This window comes from Kryptolebias marmoratus, linkage group LG13 (genome assembly GCF_001649575.2).
Source record: "Kryptolebias marmoratus isolate JLee-2015 linkage group LG13, ASM164957v2, whole genome shotgun sequence".
NCBI lineage: Eukaryota > Metazoa > Chordata > Actinopteri > Cyprinodontiformes > Rivulidae > Kryptolebias > Kryptolebias marmoratus.
Window position 1 is genome coordinate 16178438 of NC_051442.1, and position 22065 is coordinate 16200502.

Consider the following 22065-nt stretch of genomic DNA (forward strand, 5'->3'; position numbering starts at 1 on the left):
CAGCAAAATCATTCAGCAAAAAAAGCATTCACACTGCATTTTCGCAGGAAATGCAACTTCTCTAGTTATGTATTGGGAAAGACTTTCAGAGGCTGCCACACCTCAGCAAAAACATCTATAATTAGATGCCTGGCATTCCTTGGAGAAATACAAAGCCCCCTACATACCGCTTTTCATTCTAGAGTTTAAAACAAAATTAAAATGATCTTATGATGAAAATGGACAAACTTATAGTTGCTTTGGTCAAACCTTATGAATGACATACTGTGCAGTCTCATGCAAAACCTGGTAAATTCTGTTAGCTCTTCGAGTGTGTTGAGGATGGCTCTCAGCCAAGACCTCGTCTAAATTTAGCTAAATATCTATAAAACTGACTGTCTCATAGTTTAGATAGGCACTGCAGCTAACCATAACACTGTACATGTCTGTTCATGTATACATAGTCACGATGAGCTATTTTTTTAGGCTTCTGATAAGGAGGTTCAAAGTTTTGCTCTGTTCAGACAAGTCTTCAGGACCTCTTTCTTCAAATCCCTCAGACGTGGAGCCTGAGATCCAAAAGGATGCTGTGCCATCATGTCCCGGTCCTATACTCTCCAAAAAGACACGTCTCTTCCTTTAAGAGACAGTCGAGCTCCTGGCTTTGGAATGCTTGATGGCTATGGCAAAAAAAAACCAAAAAAACGGAGGGCTGGGACTTGAGTCATGTCATTTCTCCCAGCTGTAATAAATGGGGCTCAATGTGCCAGTCAAACAAAGACAGAATCAAGTGGCTGTTTCCCCCTAAAAGATCTTGAAAAAACTGTTTTGTTTCTCGGTGCTTTCTGACTATACAGCTTTATTTTGGTAAATACCATGTCTACACCATGAGTCCAGTTGATTTTCATCCCCTGACCTGAGTACATTAGACAAACGATGACTGAACCTCAATAAAACCCCATAAATGGGAACAGTTCTACCAAATTATCATCATTTTGTATTGAATAAGACTTAAACCCTGGCATTAGAGCATGTTTTGAAGTAAAAGAAAAAAAAGAGAGAGAGAAATTTCAAAATTACAGTTTGGAAAAGTTTGGACTTTCTAAAAGGAAAATGCGTAAGAACCCTGTTCAGAAATGTGTTCACGTCTACCAGGCTTTTATCCATCACGGAGAGCTTTTTCATTTTTTGCACAGAACATAAAGTATTCATACATCTGAAACTTCTGAATGCTGGAGCAGGAAGGGAGTCTTGGAAGATGGCACCTGATATATTTTCAGGTTTTTCAGAACAGCTATAGTAACTGTTTGTAGCTGTGAAGGAAGTCACGGCTGCTTTACTTGGTGCAGGTGTGAATTTGTTTTGTAGACTTTGGTTGAATAAGTTTAAACTGTTTGGTTTTTATTTTGCTCTCTTTAAACTTGATATATAATTGTTTAAAAAAAAGAAAATAGGTTTTATAGAGTGTTTTTTCACCAGTTTATGTCGATGACTGAGTTTGAGTCTTGAGTTAAAGACAAAGACAAAGTGTTTCACTGGTGGCACCTTAATTCAAGACCCCCAATAGTAACTATTCTTAATATAACAACAGTCAAAGAACATGGAATATGGAAAAAGAGGCATATAGCTTCCTCTAGACTAATGGCTAGCCAAACACAGGCCAGTTTTGCCTTGTTTTTTTTAACACAGTCTCTGCTAAACACTCATACATTTGAGCAGCAACAAGGATGCTATTCAGACCAAGAAACAGTGTAAAAATTTAATATTAGTTAATGCAGCATTCTTTCATTTTTGAGAAAGCGCTGCATTATAAGCCTGAAAAATGATATAAAACAGGTCCTCGTTTGGCTAACCATTAGCCTAGCCTGGACTGAGACTTTTGCCTCTTTCTCCATGCTCTGTGCTCTTTGACTGATATCATCAAGTTTTGCAACTGATGAAAATATATATTTTTTAAAAATACTAAATTTATTCACAGACATAGCTAACCCTCAAAAATCATCTAATCAAACAAATATCTCTTAATGAAGAATTATTATGTGCAGAATATATTAACGGTGTTCAGACTGCCACTGGAAAAGTAATTTTGTGAGCTCTGTGATGGTTTTAATTTGCTTGCCTTTTTTCATAGCAGACAGAGAACAGATAATCCCCGTTCAGCCATATTTCCACCTCATTTAACAATATCTTCCAGAAGGCTGCCTGGCTTCTCCGAGCCCTACTCAGAGTGACACAGAGAGTGCAATGTTCACATTGAACGGGGTCACACTGAACCACTCAGCTTACAGTAGGTAGCCTCATTTTCTGCAGCATTAACTTTTACGACAAATCATTTGTTTCATTCAAACGTTTCTGAAATACGGACAAAGAAAAGCTCATTGGGGGAAAAAAAACTTTATGTAACAAATGCCGGATTCGTCTTTTCAATATTTAGTACACCCAACAGAAAGTTGACTTTTTCAATAGACCTGAGCTGTCAAACATTTTCAAAAGATCAACCAATGTATGGTGACTTAGTGTTTACTTTGATGTGCAACATTTTAATGTTTACACTATGACTTGTTTTTTGTATTTAAGCTCTAGCTGTCCTCAGTTGACCTCTAGAGGTCATTGACCTTTATGACCAAAAATGGCAAACTGATAATATTTTCTTGCCTTCATAAAGAAATTTGGACTGCTAATATGATGGGTGAAAGTGAAAATCGGTCTTACATTGCTGATCTAGAGATGTTTAATTCAAAGTTTCCATGTGCCAAACTTTACATAGTCTCCAGTATCCCATAAAGTTACTGAACTTTGCATACATGCGATAGTCCAATAAGGTATGGGCTCTGAAATTGTCCTGTACCTTCTTACATCTGCTTACTGCTTGTGTTTAATCTGCATGATGAACATTGCACTTATAATGGTTTCTTTTGCAAAATGGACATCAAACTTTAGTGTACATCCAAAATTAGTCTGTTGTGTTTTGGCAAACGTTGCCTGAAGTGTGGCAGTGCACTGCAGCTTGTGTTTCTTGCAGTTCTTCCTTTGACACTGTGTGGTGCAGCCACATGTAACAAGATTGATTACAGTCTGTGGCACAGAAGGCAGGGAAGTGAGAACTGGCAAAAGTGCATCTTTCTCAAGTCTCCAACCCACTGTGTCTGGTGGAGGTAGTTCTGGTGTTTGTAGACTTGCTTGGAGCCATATAGCTGCTTGATAGTGTGCCCTCTTGATATGAAAAAAATAGAGCATCTTGGCTTGGAGGTAAGGTCTCCAGATGAACAGCCTGGGCAAATAGAGGTCCTGGCACTGTTTGGTGAGGTGCATGAGCCAGCTTTGAAAACCTTGCAAATAAAGGCCTCCACATCAGTACAAGCTGTCCTGCTTAGGTCACCTCTTCCAAGTTCTTTCAGGAGATCATGGTGCTCCATGAAAACTTTGAAACTGGATTTCTTTGAGTGCCCTGCCAGGAACGAAGTGGTATCACATCCCGTGCTAGCATGGAAGGCTGGCAAGCAACTGCAGAGAGCATCACCAAGGTTCTCGGCCACTGTGTGTATTGGAATGAACTTCTGCTTCTTTGATGTGCCCGCCTTCATCCTCACTTTGTCACCGTTGATGTTGGCAAAATGAGCTAGAAAGAGAACCAGAACATCCGTGTCTCTTAAGGCCACAACAACAGCAGAGGCTTGGCTTTTTGTGGAATTGGAGCACCATCCTGGTGTCTGCCTCTTCATGTCTCGCCTCAAGTTCTTCTACATTTACATAAGATGTTGAAGCCTCTGCTCGCTCTTCATCAGCGAACCCACCAACAACAACAGTTTTGTTTGGTGGAGCCTGAAGTAGCAACTGTTGAGAGAGAAATCGAGCAAGATCTGCCTTGTTCTCCTCACTGGCCATGAAGTTCTCCCACTTCAGCGGTAGTGGTACATCCCTATCCCTGATCTCTCGCCGAACTGGAACTGTCTTCTTGGCACGTTTAGTGTGAGTACCAAACTTAATTGACATGTCACGGTATCTGTCAAACACAGTGTGTGTAAACTTAAAAGCTTCCCCAGCTTGCATGATAGATTATTTTAATTTTTTTTTTTTCCTTTTTAAGATCTTGGCAAAGCAAACAAAACTCCCAGGATACAGGGACATCTCTTTTAAGATCACAAACTGGATCAATTTTCAAAACTGCAGATTGTGAATGTGATATGATCAATATACGTAAGCACATTAAACAAACAACAATGTTGGAGCCAAGAGTGACCGGGTTTTAAGCACTGAGGATAATGAGGTAAGTGAGCACAGGTAAGTGATGATAATTGCTTACAGGTGGAGAAGTGTATGATTTACAAAGACAACAGGGAACAAGAATACCCAAAACCTGACAGGCCACGCTACAGGGTGCCGCATAAAATTGTAATAAAAAGGTTTTAAAGATGGTTTTCATGTCTGTTAGTTAGTCCCTAATGATTGATATTTTTAGGTCTTGATTTTTTGTACTGTTCAGACTGCATGATTGAGCTTTACTGTGTTTTAACCTCAACATGGTTTCAGGGGTGTGAGGATCTGGATTTTGGTTCCGCCCTCTGGGCGACGCCACTAATTATTGTTCCACAGGTGTTCCTCATACCACTGATGAGACCAGCCAGGATTTAAGCAGCAGGTGGTGATCAGACCTTCGCTGGAGCATCGAATCTACTGGGTTAGATTCTCCGCCTCAGCGTCTAACCTGAACTCTAGCTCCTAGTGTTAACCACGTTCTTTGTTGTTGCCTGTGTCCTAGGTTTTTCTTGCCACGCCACGATTACTGATACTAAGGATCACTTACCTGGAACCACGCTGCTACTTACCTTGCTGGATCTAATTCGTCACTCCCGGAACACCTGGAATTCTCTCCTCCTCTCATCGGCGCTGCATTCACCTCCTGGATCTGTAAGCGAACAAAGAGACATTATAACCACTTCCTTGTTGCTGTGTGGATCAAGACCTGTACCCGAGACTCACCTAGCTCTCCTTCTCTTGCAGACCGCTCCGGATACCGCCCACTGTATATAGTCTCACCCTGTAAATAAATTCACTTACCTTTACTTCCGTCTCCGTGTTTTGGTCTTAGTTTCGCTCTTCTGGACAGTGCCTCCCGAGTTATGACAAGGGGTCAACTATGTATTTAGTGAAATATGCCAATTTTATGATGTATGACTTTGAGTTTCAGAAAAATAAGTGACATAGAAACAAAAGTAATAAGCAATACTAATATCAAGGAAAAACATAAACGTGAAGGTCAATTACTTTTAGAGGTCACCTGTCGTCATTCAGGTTGTCAAAATCCAGAGTTTTAAATATAATTTTAGTACACATGTAATTGCTTTATAAAGACGAGCAATTATTCAGTTTGCAGTTTTTGTTCATAAAGGTCAATGACCTCTAGAGATCATCAGAGGTCACATAGACTTTTTAAAGTTAAATCTATGAATTTAGCATCTTAGAATTGACAAAAGGCCATTGGTTAAGTTAATGCATCCCTTTAGTGCAGTTCATTGCTTATGAAGCAGAGAAACTGGGTTCGGATGGGGCGCTTAGGGTCACAAAGTTTTACAACCTCGAGAGGTCAACTGAGGATAGATAGAGCTCGTCATGTGGCAGATTTGAATTCAGCACACCCAAATTGACAAAATAAGACTGGTTGCCAACTTTGACCCAAAAATGCCTGAGGGTGTCAGAATTCCTGAGGAGAAGTGACGAGCAGAGGTGATTGGCCTGTAAAAAAACCTGAGGCTGAAAAAAACATTGAAGGTTCAGGGTAATTATGTTCGGGGAAAAAGGTAGCATAGCTGAAATGTACCTCATCACTCACAGGACAATGGACTCTGAGGGTGGGGAACGTTTCTCTACAAGCTTGTTAAAAAAATCTGTGAGAATCTCCACCAGAAACCTGCATTTCATGGCAACAGCTTGCTGTTTCTGACGACTTCAACATCCAAATCCGCTCACAACCATTTAGTGGGGTCTGGATGTTGACAGGGCTGTTCTGTGTAACCCTCCACTCTTTTAGAGGCGAACACTTGTGGGTTTGCTGGTGTGATAAGTTGTCATTAAGTTGAAAGGTATGTTGGCAGTTCAGGTTTGTGACAGGTGGCCTCGTACGACCTTTAGGTGCAATGAAGTATGATGGAGGAGTAAATCAGTGATTGCAAAGTTTCTGAAACGGTTTTCTGATTGCAATGATGCACTTGCAGATGAAAATGAAAATGAAAATTTGCTTCTCTGGGTTAATTGGCTGTCATTGGAAAAAGTTTACATCAGCATAAATGTTCATATAAAATCAATTATAGAAATGATAGCAGTAAAACAGAAAGAAGCTGACTGTTTTATCAACACTCAACACCCTGCAAAACAAGAAAAACATGGCATTATGAATCACAGCAGCTGTGTGTGTATATATTTCAGTGTTAAATCAACATTATGGACAAAATAAACACTTTCAAAATCATTTAAATTCTTCGAATTCTGGATTCAGGCACACTTTTTCCACATAAACACTATAAATAGAACCTCTATGACGTGTGTTAACGTGCCTAAAGCATTTGTTTACCATACTTTTATGTATCTTTTCTTACCTCGCTGAAGTATTAAAAAAAAAAAAAACATTTTGTTTTCCCAGTTTTACAGTTAATAGTTTTATACCATCAGGAATACCTGTTTCATTCTGCTGTACAAGCTTCAAAGCAATATGTTCACCTGTGAAGGCTGGGCAGTTTGTTTTTGCAATTATTTCACCATCTTCTGTGTCCCTGAAGGAGGTTAAGTCAGGCTTGACAACGCCCTTGCAACTTTTCAAACTGGAATTTTGACTTTTCATAGAAAAGACTTCCATTTTTTTCTTTTGTGTCTGCTGTAAAACAAACACACACAAAACAGAAAAAGAATGGAAACGTTTTATTTTATTAGTGAGTACTTCTTACCTAAACTGGATCAACAAGCTTTGTTGTAAGTTTCACTGTGATGCTGCATGACAACGGATGTAATTTAACACGTCTTGGGATAAAGGTAAGTCATGAGGAACTAAAAACAATACACAACAATGATTCTTTGTTGTACTTTGTCTAACCTGTATACTTAAGAGCTAAAAAAATTCCCTTTGTCTACAGGAGCTGGATTATTGAAGAAGCAGCAGATTGTCAGCAGTCCTGACCTGATAATTCAAGAAGAACTAACACAGGGTGATATATATATGTATTTCTGTCAGTTTGTTTCTTTAAATGTGGTTTCTACCCTTGAACCTTTGCTAAAGTGCTTTAATGGGTAAAACAATACCTTCTGCTCAGTGAACAAATCTTGCTGGTTTTCTGGTTTACCACTAATGTTTTTGTGTTTATTCAGCTGGATTCACAGGTTGAAACTCGGATTTAGATCCTGGGAGAATCTAAACCCTGTCAGGATTCTCACAGCATCTAATCAGTTTTTGACATTTTCTGTCAAAACTGGTCATTTGTTAGAAGGATGCAGCAGCTATAAATTTTAATGGGCATTTTATCTGTTCCTTGATGAAACAGTTTCAATGATGTGTCTCCTTGCTGTCTGACAATCTAATTGCAGGGAAAAAAAGTGATCATGTGACGAGCAGAACCGTCCTTTTTAACCTCAGGACTTCAGGAGTTTACACACATCACCTGCTGACTGACAGAAGACTCTACAACGGCACTCATCAGACAAAATGGCCAGGTAGATATTATTATTATTACATTCTTTAAAAAAACAGATTTATTTTAACTGTGTGCTTCATGTTTGTCAAACACTGAATTCAGTTTAAAGCAGCAAAATGATGAGTAATATACACTTTTTTTAAAAATCTTGTTGATTTTCAATCTCTTTTTTGTGTCATTTGAAAATCTAAAAATATTCAAAACCCAAGCAGTAGTCTTTTTTTTTCAATTCAAGAAACTTGTTTTATTATTTTTGCAAACCACTTTTTTTTTTAAGAGCTACAAAAGAGATTATGAACTGATGAAATCCTAACACCTAAACATATTTTAAAAAATGTCAAGGAAAAAAAAGAATTTTGAAGTGAGATTTGGCGAGGCTGTTTAATTTAGTCCAATTTAGTACAAACTGTGAAAATGTTATTTCCTTGTAGATAAATAAAATAAACCTGGGTGGAGAGAAACCTGATGTGAGAGGGAACTTATTTGTCTTTTGTTTGTTTGTCCTCCCTGATCACCTGTGTGCTGTTTCATCAGTGCTGACATGTTTAGTACTCTGAGAAAACGGAAAATGTTTCATTCTTTAATACTCTATTTATTCACAACGAGTCTGAGAATAATTTTCTGTAAGGATGACTCTTTAGAGGAAACAAACAAACAAACAAAAAAACAACAACATCAACATTTTTTTATCAACTTGTCTTTTATACCCACCTAAAGTTAGTGATGTTTGGTTGATTTTGTTCCTGCATTTTGCAACTTTTATTTTCAGCTCAACAGGTAATAAAAAAAAAACAACAACAAAAAAACCCAAAAAACTCTTGCTGCCAACCTGTTTGCTGTCGGTCTTACCGGAAACATTTTTGTGATGCAGTTTAAAATTCCTGTAGCCCTGCTTCATGGGGAAATACCGCTCACCAACAATCCCTGCATTGTTTCCAATAATGCAAGAATTAACATCATACACGGATCTGAACAAGAAAAGAAGGAAACTTTATTTGGCACAGGGGTGTGGATGTCAGAGTAATTAAATGATTAAATGATGGATTTGAACTGTTCTTCTTTACCGTGCATGATGGTTGGTTACATGACATGTCCTAATGTCAGGAAGCCTCACCTTGCTAACCAACCTCCTTTCATCTGAAGGGGGCAGTTTAGGTCTTCCTCCAGACCATGGCAAAGTGGTGACACTTCTGAATAACTTGTACTTAACATACAATTGTTGATTAACTTGGAATCTGAAGTAGTTTAGAAATGGCTCCAAAAGACTTTCCCAGCTTGTGTAAATGTACAGTCCTCTTCCTTGGATCTCCACTGAGTTCTTTTGGCCTTTTCTATTGTTCAGTGAGAGCTGACAGACAAATTATTTATACGCTGGCAAATAAAGATTACTGTTTGATTTTGTCAGTCATAAGGACTAGTATAAAGTTAATGAGGCTTGGTGTCCTTGCCAAGTTAAAAGGCATTTCAAACATTTCAACAACACGTCTTTAAAACAGTTGTCAACAATTGTCAGAGTAATTAAAATTTAAAGCATGAACTTCCTTTCACAACAACCCTGAATACATGCGTGTAGAGTTGGTGCACAGGCGAGGTTTTAATGTAGGGTTCACCCTTGACCTTTGACAGTCGTGACCTTGAAATCAATAGGGATTATCGTAGACCTATGAGGCGTCCAGCTGTCTAGTTTGACATTTCTATGTTAAAAAAGTTACTAATTTAGAGTTTGGATAAGAAACTGTCCACAGATGGACGGACGGCACCATAACATGATACGTCCCGTCTTAGGACAGGCTCATAAAAAAAAACTTTGAGCCCAAGAGGACTAGAAACAAAATCACAATAAATCCAAACCTGTGCATCCAATTCTTGTTTTTAGGAATCCTTTAAAGTGTTGGTTAAATAATCATTCCACTCAAGACAAAGTCTCAAATAAATCAATAAAAAAAAACTAAAATAACATTACGTTTAAGGTTAAAGTAAAGGTTTAGTAAATGATTTATTTCTATTCTGTTTTAACTTGTATATATGATATGAAACATGAATGTTAAACAAATGTGTTAAGATAATTAACTATTTGATTTGTGATTATTGTAAAGCTGTGATTTTAAATGATCTGTTTTGTTCCTAATTGTTGTCAGTCCTAACCATAAAGCGAGTTTATGTCAATCAGTTCCTAATGCTTTGATAACAGCTAACTAAACAGTAGGTCTTATAAGATATTTTCTTTTGTCTCTGCAGGATTTTCAAAAAGCATTTCCGGACTATGATCACTGCGGCTGTGGTGCTGGGTCTTCTCGTGGTGATTTATTTGAATGATTTTGAAGATTTCTCTGACTTCACCGAGCCTCTTGATTTGAATGTAAGAAGCCAAAACAGCCAAGCCAAGTTATCCACTAGAAGCTTCTCAAATAAATACACCTGGCCAAAATGTCAGCGAAACGAGTCTGCTTCCAACATCACAGGCTTCAGCTCGCTCCCTGATAACATAAAAGACTTTCTTTCCTACCACCACTGTCTACATTTTCCCATGCTCCTCGACGTTCCCGACAAATGCGGCGGTGTTGATGGATCCGCAGACGTTTTCCTCCTGCTGGTCATCAAAACCTCTGCCATGAACTATGACCGCAGGGAGGTGCTGCGCAAAACCTGGGCCAAGGAGAGAAAGCATAACGGCGTGTGGATCCGAAGGCTCTTCATCGCCGGAACAATGGGATCCGGTTTCGAGGAGGAGAGACTGAACCAGCTCCTTGAAATAGAGCATCGCAAGCACAACGACATCCTCCAGTGGGACTTCAAGGACTCGTTTTACAACCTCACTTTAAAGCAAATACTTTTCCTAGAATGGATGGAAAGGAACTGCCCAAACGCCCGCTTCCTGATGAACGGGGACGATGACGTCCTCGCCAACACGGACAACATGGTTGTGTACCTCCAAAGCCTCCACAAAAACAATGGAAGTAAGCATCTTTTTACCGGCCATTTGATCCAGTATGTGGGGCCCATTCGAAACCCACACAGTAAATATTACGTTCCAGTTCAAGTGCATGAGTCCAACTCGTACCCTCCTTATTGTGGCGGTGGGGGCTTCATTCTGTCTGGCTACACAGCTTTGGTCATCTACAACATGTCACACTCCATCCCCCTCATTCCCATTGACGATGTTTACATGGGAATGTGCTTAGCCAAGGCAGGGCTTCGTCCTACGTTCCATTTTGGAGTGAGGACCGCAGGACTCCACATCCCCAGCAAAAGCATTGATTCATACGATCCCTGCTACTATAAGGACATGCTTCTTGTTCACAGATTCCTCTCAGGCAACTTGTATCTTATGTGGCAAAGATTGCACGACCCTAATCTGAACTGCTCTACCAGCACCCCGGTGTAACTTAGAGGGGGATTACGAAACCATCTTGCGCTTAGAATTTAGAAACCACTCCTTTGACCTGCGTGGATGTATTGTGCCAACCTGAAAAACTTCATAATGCGAATGAAATCAGGTCCTAAATCTCAGAGTAATCCTTCAGTCCATACAAACCATGAAACCAGACTAAACACACAGGTTGATGGCACAAATTTAAAAAAGAGAGAGAGAGAACATAAGCATAACAGGGTAACACTTTGTGTTAAGTAGGGATGTGAAAAAAGTAGGTATGTGCATAATACATACTAATATTATTCTTTTAATGAATTGTTTTAACACAAACATTGTTTCAAATTGTAGATAAACAAGGTAGGGTGCTTTCAGTGTATTGAAAATCAATTTGATTTATGTGATTATTCAACCAAACCTGGTTCTCATTTTTAACGTCTAACTTAAGAGGTGAGCTTGTAATTTCACTCAGACACATAGTAAGAGGAATGTACACCCTCTATAAAGTCACAGATTATCGCTAGAGTTTTAAATAAAAATGTCATAGCACTTTGTTAGCACTCAGAGGATGTGAAGTTAAAGGTCAGCTACTACCTCACCAGTTTAACTCAATATATGTAAAATTAACTGCCTTATTGCCATTTTTGTGTATTATAAGGTTGGTTAGATATGGCGGCCATCTTCAATCAGACTGGCACCAAAAGTTAATCAGTTGTAAACGTACATTAATGGAAGGGTGGTGATTTGTGTTTGTTTTGCAGCCATGGGACCTGGGTATTTAGCTGTCAATGAACTGAATATGAACTTCTCTGTATGCCAACATTTTTTTTTACTCCGATTACATGAAGTTATTGTTGCTAAAGGTGTTTCTACAAACTACAATCAGGGGAATTACTTGGATTTTACACACATCATATGCAAAAACTTTTAACATCTTGTGCTTTTGTTCAATAAATAATGACTCACAGTAATGTGTCTTGTATTTTTCTCATTTTAGAAGCTGATATGGATCAAATAATTTTCAGTTGTGCTCTGATACTTAAAATCCTGGAACTCAAAGGAAATGTATCTTTTGTTGTTTTGTTTTTTTTTTACCATGAATGTGCATACTGTACTGTGGTATATTCTGCAGCACAATGTTTGAACAGTTTTATCAACACAGCATGATCATTTTACCAGCCGTTCTAATGACTCGGAGGAGCGGCTTAAGCTTGAATAAACAAAGGGTTTGTGTCTCAAGTTTGAGTGGTTGAATGTCAGACAGAATGCAGTCAGACACAATGAGATGAAAGAGACTGAGTATAAAGAAGCCGAGTTAACGAGGAAGTTCAGAACAGGTTACTATAATAAACTGAGGACAAGTGCAGGTAGACGTGGCATGCAGAAATGCTAAAACACTGAGCAGCAGGCTGAATGGCACAGAGAACACAGGAAAAAAAAACCTGAAATCACAAATACACAAGAATAAATTCAAATAATAAAGTACAGAAATACACAAAGACAGAACTGCTGACAGACAAAGGCCACAAAGAAAACTGAACACACAAGACAGATCACACAGAAACACAGGACCCATGAAGGAGACAGAACCAATAAAAACACAAATCAGACTGAGCACACAGGAATCATGAACAGAACTACCAAACTATGAATAAAAACAGATCCACAAGAGCAACAAGAACACAACCTGAATCACTGAAAAAAACCAACAACCAGTAGATCTCCATAATAAGGAAAAATCATCAAAAATACCCAGATTCTCACATTAAGGGCAATTAGTTTTATTATTTCTACATAAGTCATGATCATGTGGGCTGTCAAATAAAGCAGCTACAATCCCATCAACATTAGTAGGAGTGAATCCTGTAAAATGAAAATAGAAAATGTCCTGGATTTTTTTTCAGTTCAGCATTTATTGGTAAAAAAAATTATTGGAGTAATAAACAGACTCAGACATGAAAAGTTCAATTAAATGTTTCTAGTTTTAGTGAAGGTGGGAATAATGAAGGAGGATAGAGAGAACATCAGGCCAAGGCAGAGGCTAGACAAATGGTGTCACGAAAAAATGTAGAGGTTTAATGTTAGTTAATGCGGCGTTCTTTCACACAGTTATGTGGTTTTTGAGAAAGAGCTGCATTATAAGCCTGAAAAATGATATAAAACGCGACCTCGTTTAACTAGCCATTAGCCTAGCCTGGACTGAGACTTTTGCCTCTTTCTCTGTGCTCTGTGCTCTTTGACTGATATCATCAATTTTATTTTGCAATGCTTTCCAATTGATGCAATATATTTAAAAACAAAGAACTAAATTTATCTGTACCTCACAGACATAGCTAACCCTCAAAAATCATCTAATCGAACAAATATCTCTTAATTAGGAATTATTATGTGTGAAACTTACAAGCGGCGTGTGTTTCCAGGAAGTTAAATAAATAAATAAATAAAACAGTTGAACTTCTATTCTGTTGCTGAAGACGTTGCGCTTTACACACGGGGAATTCTCTTAGTTTGAAACTGGACAGTGTGGTGTTTCAAGCTTGTTGCTCAGGGAATCAAACATGTTCTGCATCAAACTTTGTGGATTTCTAATTAACGACCAGGGAAGGGTTTGTTGGTATGTTGATTGACATTTTTTTTAGATCATGATTTCATAGACTGACCATAATGAGCATTAATTAGTAGGAGTGACTCAGTCTTGATGTATCACTATAGCTGGAGGTACGACCTGTGAAATAGTTGTGACCTTTAATGCCCTTGTACATAAAAGGAAGTAAACATGACATGGGTGGAGACAAACCTGATGTGTCATGGCACTTATTTGTCTTTTGTTTGTCCTTCCTGATTACCCATCTACTGAATCATCAATGCCGACATGTTTACTCCGTCCTCTGAAAGGCTTTGTGTGGCTGAAGGGTGGGTGGTTAATTGTTCGACCCAGAATGCAGGCAGACACAACAAACGCTGCCGTGGCAGCAAAACTTACAAGTGGTTAACTTCAGGGAATCACGAGAAGCCACAAGGACAACCAGACCCTCCTGTGGCCTTCAGGTCAAATTGACTTGAAGTTAAAAGGGCTTCTCTTCCTCTCTTCAGTTCTGAGGGAAGCCGAGTTAGCGAGGGCGTTGGGAACAGATGACTGGGCAATTAGATTTATTATTTCTGCATAAGTCATAATCATGCAGGCTGTAAAATGAAGCAGCTACCCCTCAATATTAATAGGACTGTGTTCAGGGAATGAATGCTGTAAACTGAAAATAGAACATTTCTTTTGGTTGTTGTTTTTTAATAGTTATACAGTATAGGTCATCACTACAGAAGATGAATTCAGCATTTATTGATAAAATAAATAATTGGACTAATAAACAGACTCAGACATGAAAAGTTCAATAAGATGTTTCTAGTTTTAGTGAAGGTGGGAATAATGAAGGAGGATAGAGAGAACATCAGGCCAAGGCAGAGGCCCGAGGCCGGGGGTGGGCAGTCTAAATACAGAAAGAAATAAGAGTTAAGGAGGCTGCAGAGTTGGGTTACTGTCTATGATGTTGGCTCAGCCAACAGAATGAATGAAGGAAGCAAAAGGCTGGAAAATGCAAAGTTAAGCACCTTGGCAGGAGGGAGGTGATACAAATAAAAGAAGTAAAGTTCATCCAAAACGCTTAAATATGAGAAATCAAAAACAGAGCCTAAATCACCGAGAGGCCACATGAAGGCTCTGCCAGTGATGTACTCTTACACCAACGTGATGATGAGAAACATGTGGACCAGTCTTCATGAAACCAGTCAAATAGACATTACTAGATGGTCGGATAGATAAATCATTAGTTTGTAGGGCATCGAAAATTAAAAATAAATAGAAAAGTTAATTCTGTGCAACCACAATAAAGTGATAGTTCCTTTTATTTAAGTACAGTCGTATGGCGTACTTGTCAGTATCTTACCTGCAGTATGTAGTCAGAAAGATCTCAGTTTGGAGAATGAAGGAGGATTTCTCATTTAGATTTACCACCCACTTAGTGCAGGGACCATTTAAAAGCAATGTTTCATATAAAATCAGAAGCTCTGACAAGGTAATCTGTGTGTGCTGGAACATGGCCTACATGTTCATTATACCAGGTCCAAGTCACTTTCTGATGCAAAAGGGATGCAGTATAAAAAAAAAACCCAACATAACATCAGCATCAGAGAGAGAGAGAGAGAGAGAGAGAGAGAGTTGGTTTGAAGGCAGAAATTGGCTCTGAAATCAGGTCTAGCTCTCAGAAGCACTGTACTTTTTCAGTTCTCTAAGCTAAGATCGCTCTGCTAGAGTGGACCTGAGTGGATCCGTGTGCTCCCACGAAAGGTTGGTGCGATATTTGTCATGTGGACAGTTAGACAGATCTTATAGGCATGTAGGCTCAGAGTCAAAACAGAAAAAAAACTAAAGCTCTGAACTTCGACTTAACTGCTGTCGACAGCCATCACAGAGAATTTACTCCACTCCAATGGATAATAATAATGTCTGCACAGCAGAGAATTTAACTCAGATAGATTTCACAGTGAAACAAAAAGACTTGTTTTGCTTCTCTCTTCGAGATCCAAATCACATGTGATTTACGGTAAATGTCCCTACAGTCAGAGCGACACCACAGAGCCAGGCCTTTGCGTAATTTAAACATATTGTTCATTAAATGTTAGGTCCTCCCTCTGACGTGTTGTGAATTTCAGTGCAGGGAGGTAGTTAATGTACACAGATCAACACATTTGGGTCATTATTCCAGTGAACAGATGTATAAATGTTACCATTCGGGTTTAGAACCACTGTTTAAAACAGTGGTTCCAGTGGATCCAACTATTGCTGGTTAAAGTCAAGTTTAAAAAAGAGTTTTGTCATCTTTTATATATATAAAATAATTTATTATCAGTTGTTATTTCTTTCTAACATTTAGGCCTAATTCTAATCAAGTCAATTATTTTTTAAGTTAATATGACTTGGTGTTTTACAAACCATATTCGCAGCAACAACCCCAACTTTGGGAACCATTTGTTTAAACAATAGTTGATGTTTGTGCTCTCTGTGATGCTGCTGGGCGGTTCAGACAGATGAGCAGTGATTTTAAACCAGGGGTGGGCAATCCTGGTCCTGGAGAGCCAATATCCTGCATGTTTTACTTGTTTCCCTGCTCTAGCACAGCTGATTCAGTGGTTAAATTACCTCTGAATCAGGTGTATTCAGAGGTAATTTATCTAAAAAAAAAGGACCAATAATATCTCAATATCATATTCACCTGTTTCCTTTCACACTTCAGCTGAAGGTCATTGTTCGACTCCAGTTATGGTCCATTTACTGCACATCTGATTGTTCGATCAAACCATCTATCCGAATTTACACTCAATTGTTGTAACTGGCTGGGGGTTCTGGCAAGGGGGAAATTCTGCCCAAGAGAGGGCAAAGAAAAATAGCTGGTTACATTTTCTCCCCATACAGCTCCAGCGCACGTTGCTCAAATGGAAAACATATTGTAGAAACCATCCAGTGCAACAGCATCATATTATAGACAAGCAACTCATTGATTATTCTCATTTTATTAATACAAACGGGTTAAATATGTGTATTCATTTTAATGTTAAGTTCTTTTTCTTGTCCACCTCTGAATACCTGGAAGGCTTCTACAGCTCATCGCTGGTCTTAGCCTCAGAGTATCGGTGCAAGGAGGCCAGTTTTTTCAGTGCTGGAGCTGCAGTGCTTTCGTCGTCAAAACAAGGAGGGGGGAACAAAAACTGGTGCTCCATCAAGTTTCAGGCTTTGGCTCTGAGCAAGCTCTGGAACTACTTTAATGGAAAAAACACTTTTGTGTTTTTCTTTTTTTTTTTTCCTTTAGGTTATGCCCACAAACATAGAAGGTCCAAACAGATTTACAACCTCAGCCTGTTTTTTTTGGTATGTGAGGTAAAACAGAGAGAGGAGCTGAGGGTGAGCGTTACCGCCTTCTCTCTCTCTCTCTCTCTCACACACACACACACACACACACACACACACACAAAAAAAGCGCACTTAGCCAAGTTGCAGAAGTATATATGCAAATGTGTTTACGTCACTCTGAAGATGAAAAAAGTATCAGTTATGTTACATTACCAATACTTTGCCAAGCTCCCCACCCCAACCAGCTCAACAAGTGCTTGTGTTGCTTCATGTTTCATGTTTCACGTTCTTTCATTCAGCCCGGATGATGCCAAAATGTTGTTTGGACATGTTTTAAATCAGAAGTAAAACAGAAACACAAAATTCACTTCATTTTTATGCTAATTAAAGAAATGTATTCAAATACTTTTCTCCTCCTTCAAATAAATGTGAGGTTTTGGGGTTTTCTTTGTGTTTTTCTTGGTTTTTGTTTGTTATCTTTGTTGGGTTCATTTTTGTGCTTTCTCCGTCTCCTGCATTTCTCCATTCTCCATCAGTCTACACTTGGTTGTCTGCCACGCCCGCCTCCACCTGTCAGCAATGATTATCACACACCTGTGCCCACTTACTCTTGATCCTCTGTGTTTAAAACCCGGTCATTTACTCCACTTCTCTGCTGGTTCATTGTTCGTTTCTGTGTGTTCCTGGTCCTGGCTTGGCTGTTTGGTTCTTACTTGAGTTCTTAGAGTTAGTTTTTGTTTTGTGTTGCTGTCTCGGCAGCCCTTTGTTTTGCTTGTGGTTTTTGTTTAATAAATTAGTTTCTTTTTATTATGAGTCTGCGTTCTGGGTTCGTCTCCATCGTTACCAATCCTAACAGTATTTGCAAGTGCTGTAACATGTACTGTGTTCCCCCTCCTTCGCTCAGCCTCTGCACACGCGGTGATTTCAAGATATGAATTTCTAGCTTTGACCTGCAGATGTTAAAGATTTAAAAAAAGATCTCCAGAAATGAAATTAATTTAGAAAATTTATTGTTAGTGCCAGTTTGCCCCTACAGTTATTACAAAAGGTAAAACGGCAGTGATGAACTGGACAAAACAAAGTACTGCAGTAATTGAGACAGTCATGTCGTCATTATTCTCTCTGTTTAAGATTTGTACATGACACAGTTTTAGGTCGTCTGCATTACAGGTTCTGTATGTGAGAAATCTGAAGAACTGAACTATTGAAGCTCAGGAAGAATCATAAAATCATAAAATGATAAAATGCAACCGATTGTGTGAGTCCACGCAACAAATATAAATGCACAATTTAATTAACGATAAAGGTGCACTTTTATTTCAGGTATTTTGGTCTGAATGCCAAGATTCTGACTCTCTTTAAAACACTGATAAGTTTCTTATAAAATTCAATCACACATTTACCACAAGCTTCTGTGTTTCCTTTATGTTATTTTTAATTAAATATACAGTTTAATGTAGAGTTTATTGCAAATTCCAACAGAATTATGGATTAACTTTTCTACATAGACAAAACAAATACATATATATTGATATTAGTGCTTACAGTGTTCAAAACATACTGTGAAATGGCATTTCTTTGTGATATTAAACAGTAAATGTGCAATTTAAGTTTGAATTTATAATATACATTTTTATGTAAAAGTGAGAGCAGCTTTAATACCTGTCTAGTGTGTGTGATCGCGAACTTATTTCAGAGTTTTAGAACATATTTTTAAACTCTTAAAAGTTCATGACTGAACATTGTACAATCTGTTACGATCTTTTCTAGAAAAGGGAACTAAATGACTTGAGTTTCCTTTTTCTTCCTGTGAGGCTGACTTCATGTTTGAGACACGAGAGAGAGGGAGAGAGAGAGAATGGAGCGCTGCCACCTCTCTCTGGGCAAACTGAACTACAGCAATGAAGAGGCAGAAGTGAGACCGAAGGAGGGACGGACTGAAGAAGACACACAGGAAGAAAGTCTTCCTATCAGCTTGAAGTTTATCCGTTATAATATGATGCAAACAGAAATCTGAAATATTCTGGACTGCTTGAATTCCCTCCAAAGGATTTAAACACTTTCTTGTGTGTCTTAACTTACAACAAAATCTGTGGCAAATACTGTGTAATTGTATGTCATTAGGAGAAGACACTTTTACTTTAATCAGTTTGATTTTGACTCTCTTGTAGGAAGACGGCACTTTAAAGCAAACATGATGAAATTGTCTCACCTTAAAAAAAAACAACCCTCAAAACTCTTAGTTGAAAGTGACAAGTGTCATTTATGTGAGCAGCTTCTGCACATTTATATGCAACATCCCCTTTTTAAAAAAAAATGTATTATTATTATTTGTACTGAATTATTCTGATGACATTAAACCATTGTGAGATGATACCCTGCTGCAGTCGAACCAGAGCTAAAACACACTGCTCTGCTAAAAGCCTTGGAAGTTAGACACAACTCGGCACAACCCGACATTTGGATAACCTTCAACAAAAAAAAAAAGGTTGCAGAATCAATCGGGCAGGCAATTTCTTTTCACACGTCTTTCTTTTTAATCAGAGCAAAACTGTACTCATTTATGCACATTAATTGAGACTGAATTATGTGCAGGTACGTAATGCAGCTGCAAATCTATGGGGTGCCGTTTGTAAAGCAACGTGTGCTCAATATTTATGCTTAAATTTGGTCACATTTAGCTTCAAACACTGTTTAAAAATGTAGTGTGGATTTTCTGATGTCACCTTTTACAATGTTATATGTTATATGTTATTGTTTTAACATATAATATTTAGATTTAACATATAACATATAGATTTAACATTTAGCATTTAGATTTATATTTAGCATTTAGCTGTAACAATTACATTTAACTAGCTAAATGTTGTAAAAGGTGACATCAGAAAATCCACACTACATTTTTAAACAGTGTTTGAAGCTAAATGTGACCAAATTTAGGCATAAATATTGAGCACACGTTGCTTTACAAACGGCACCCCATACAAACCTCTCTGTAAGTGTTAAAAGCTTTTATTTGAGCACATATGTTGCTGCCATCCAGCAGTCCCACTAGTTAAAGCAGCATTGATTCGTTGTGTGCGCTGCCCTTTGCCATGATGCAGCACGGGACTTCTCAGAAACTTCACTAGAACTCGGCCTTGCTTGTTGCAACAGTGACTTTGCAGAAGCTGCTACCGTTTAGAAGATTGTGGTCTTTAATGAATGTCAAATAGAATTTGTTCTTCCAGGAAATGCAAGGCAGGCTGATAAGGTGCTGCCTTACAAAAGACAGTTGGATGATAAGCTTGGGTTTGCAGGATGGCCGCAGGCTTCGCACCATAAGTTTAATACATCATTCTTCACACACATTTGACACATCATGTTTGCGCTGCAGAAAAGCTTTAATGTTGACCACCTTGCAGGCTGATTTTCACTTACAAAGCTAAAAAAATCAGTTGCCCCCCCCCCCACACACACACACACACACACACACACACACACATCTTTGCAAAGAGAATACATCATCACCTAAATAAAAGTTAGTGCTGCACTAAATGAAACAAATGGACCACATCATCACCTTAGCAGTTTCTTCAAACAGAAACGGATGTCTTGGAAACAGTTTTTTTTCCCCCAACAAGTATTTCATTTAGAGCTCCACATTTTTAAATTTTTTTTATTTTTGTCATTTATGTTAATTGCAAACACATGAAGCACCACCTTCACATCGCTGCTGTGGTGTACAGTTCTGGTTTAAAAGCGCAAATGCGCTCACAAAGTTTGCCGCAGTGGCTGCAGATTCGGATCTATGAGAAATCTGATAATTAGTCAGCAGCTGCAGAACACTAAAGTGCACCGCAGGGCTGACAGTTTGTACAAATATTTCCTCTAACTTCAGCAGATAACCTCAGCTTAACTCTTTGAGAGGCTTCGAGGCTCTCTTTCCAAGTTGCTTTGGGTTCCCTCTCCGTCCTCCGTCCCGCTGGGTGACCTCGGTCTGGCGACAAGTGACACCTCACTTGGGGTATTTGACAAACTGACACTCGCTGATACAGAGTGTCCAGCTCAGCTTGTCAAATACACTAAGTGGGGGGCCTGATCTCCTGCACGGTCGCGGACGGCTCTGCAGAATGAACGAACAAACACACGGGGATCACACACCTGCTGCACGTAAGTGCTCGCGTCCAGATCGTGTGCCTCAGATGTTAATCTGTTACCTGCTGACGAGCCGGAGAGCAGCGCTCCTCTTCGCCCTCGCATGGGTTCACAATGATGACACCGCGCACAAGACAGTTCGTTTGACCACTGAGCTTCAGCGCAGCAAAGAGGAAGTCAAAACAAGGAAGATAACTGCAAAGCTAGCTCTCAGGAAATATGTGGAAATAAAGTGTCAACATGTCACGGTTGTGAAACGCTGCTGAAGGCTTTAATGGCTTCTCGGGGTTTTGAGATAATGGTTTTAGCTCACCTCGGGGCGCATATTTTGTTTACTGCTGTGTGCAGAAAGTGCTTGTGAAGCTGCAAGTTTGGAAGCAAAGAAAGGTGGAAAACGCTTACTGTTCTTTCATGTTTGTGTAAACTTTAAATATTATATATATATATATATAAAGTTACAGCTGCCCTACCTGCCCTACATCACAAGAACACCATCATTTACAGTTTGTTTGTTTTTTCTCTTTAAGTCCCACTTTCTCTGCTGATTGGTGGCCTATCCGTCAGCTAGTCTCTCTTTGCAGGAGGTGAGTTAGAGGAAATATTAGTTTTATTAACAAACTGTTTTACACTACCAGTTTTTTTTTTTTTTTTTTTGGTTTTCAAAGCACAGAACACACCATGCAAGGTGCTGTGAAACTTCCTCATGTCACTCTGGGCCAATGCACCATGAGTCACTCACAACACTTCCCTCTGCAGCTCCATCTGTACTGTAACACCCACCAGGCCAACAAATGAACTGAATTTACTGTAGACAAACCGGTTGGAGTGGGATAAGTAGTCAGACTGTTGTCATGTGCGGATTCTGTTGGGGTTTCCTTGGGTCTATGAATGACAAAAGTAACCAGGAAAGGAACAAAGCTTCTCTGTGATGAGACTAGGTCAGCCTGAAAGAAGGGAAAAAACCCCAAGAAGAACCTGGTCCTAAGGGTAACAACTCCTAC

At 38.9% G+C, this 22065-nt stretch overlaps 1 protein-coding gene and 1 long non-coding RNA gene across 2 annotated transcripts; one reads left to right on the plus strand and one right to left on the minus strand.

Annotated features, from left to right (window-relative positions):
- Positions 1 to 5408: 5408 nt before the first annotated feature.
- Positions 5409 to 11999, plus strand: LOC108247418 (N-acetyllactosaminide beta-1,3-N-acetylglucosaminyltransferase 3). The gene is made up of 4 exons (XM_017435529.3): positions 5409 to 7002; positions 7104 to 7175; positions 7552 to 7677; positions 9897 to 11999. Exons 3-4 carry the CDS (start codon positions 7670 to 7672, stop codon positions 11041 to 11043), a joined length of 1155 nt encoding a protein of 384 aa, XP_017291018.1. The 5' UTR covers positions 5409 to 7002; positions 7104 to 7175; positions 7552 to 7669; the 3' UTR covers positions 11044 to 11999.
- Positions 12000 to 20569: 8570 nt separating this feature from the next.
- On the minus strand, positions 20570 to 21254 carry LOC108247426. The gene is made up of 2 exons (XR_001809081.3): positions 21127 to 21254; positions 20570 to 21032 (listed from the first exon to the last, which is right to left on the minus strand). It is a non-coding gene; the product is annotated as an uncharacterized LOC108247426 (long non-coding RNA).
- Positions 21255 to 22065: the final 811 nt, after the last annotated feature.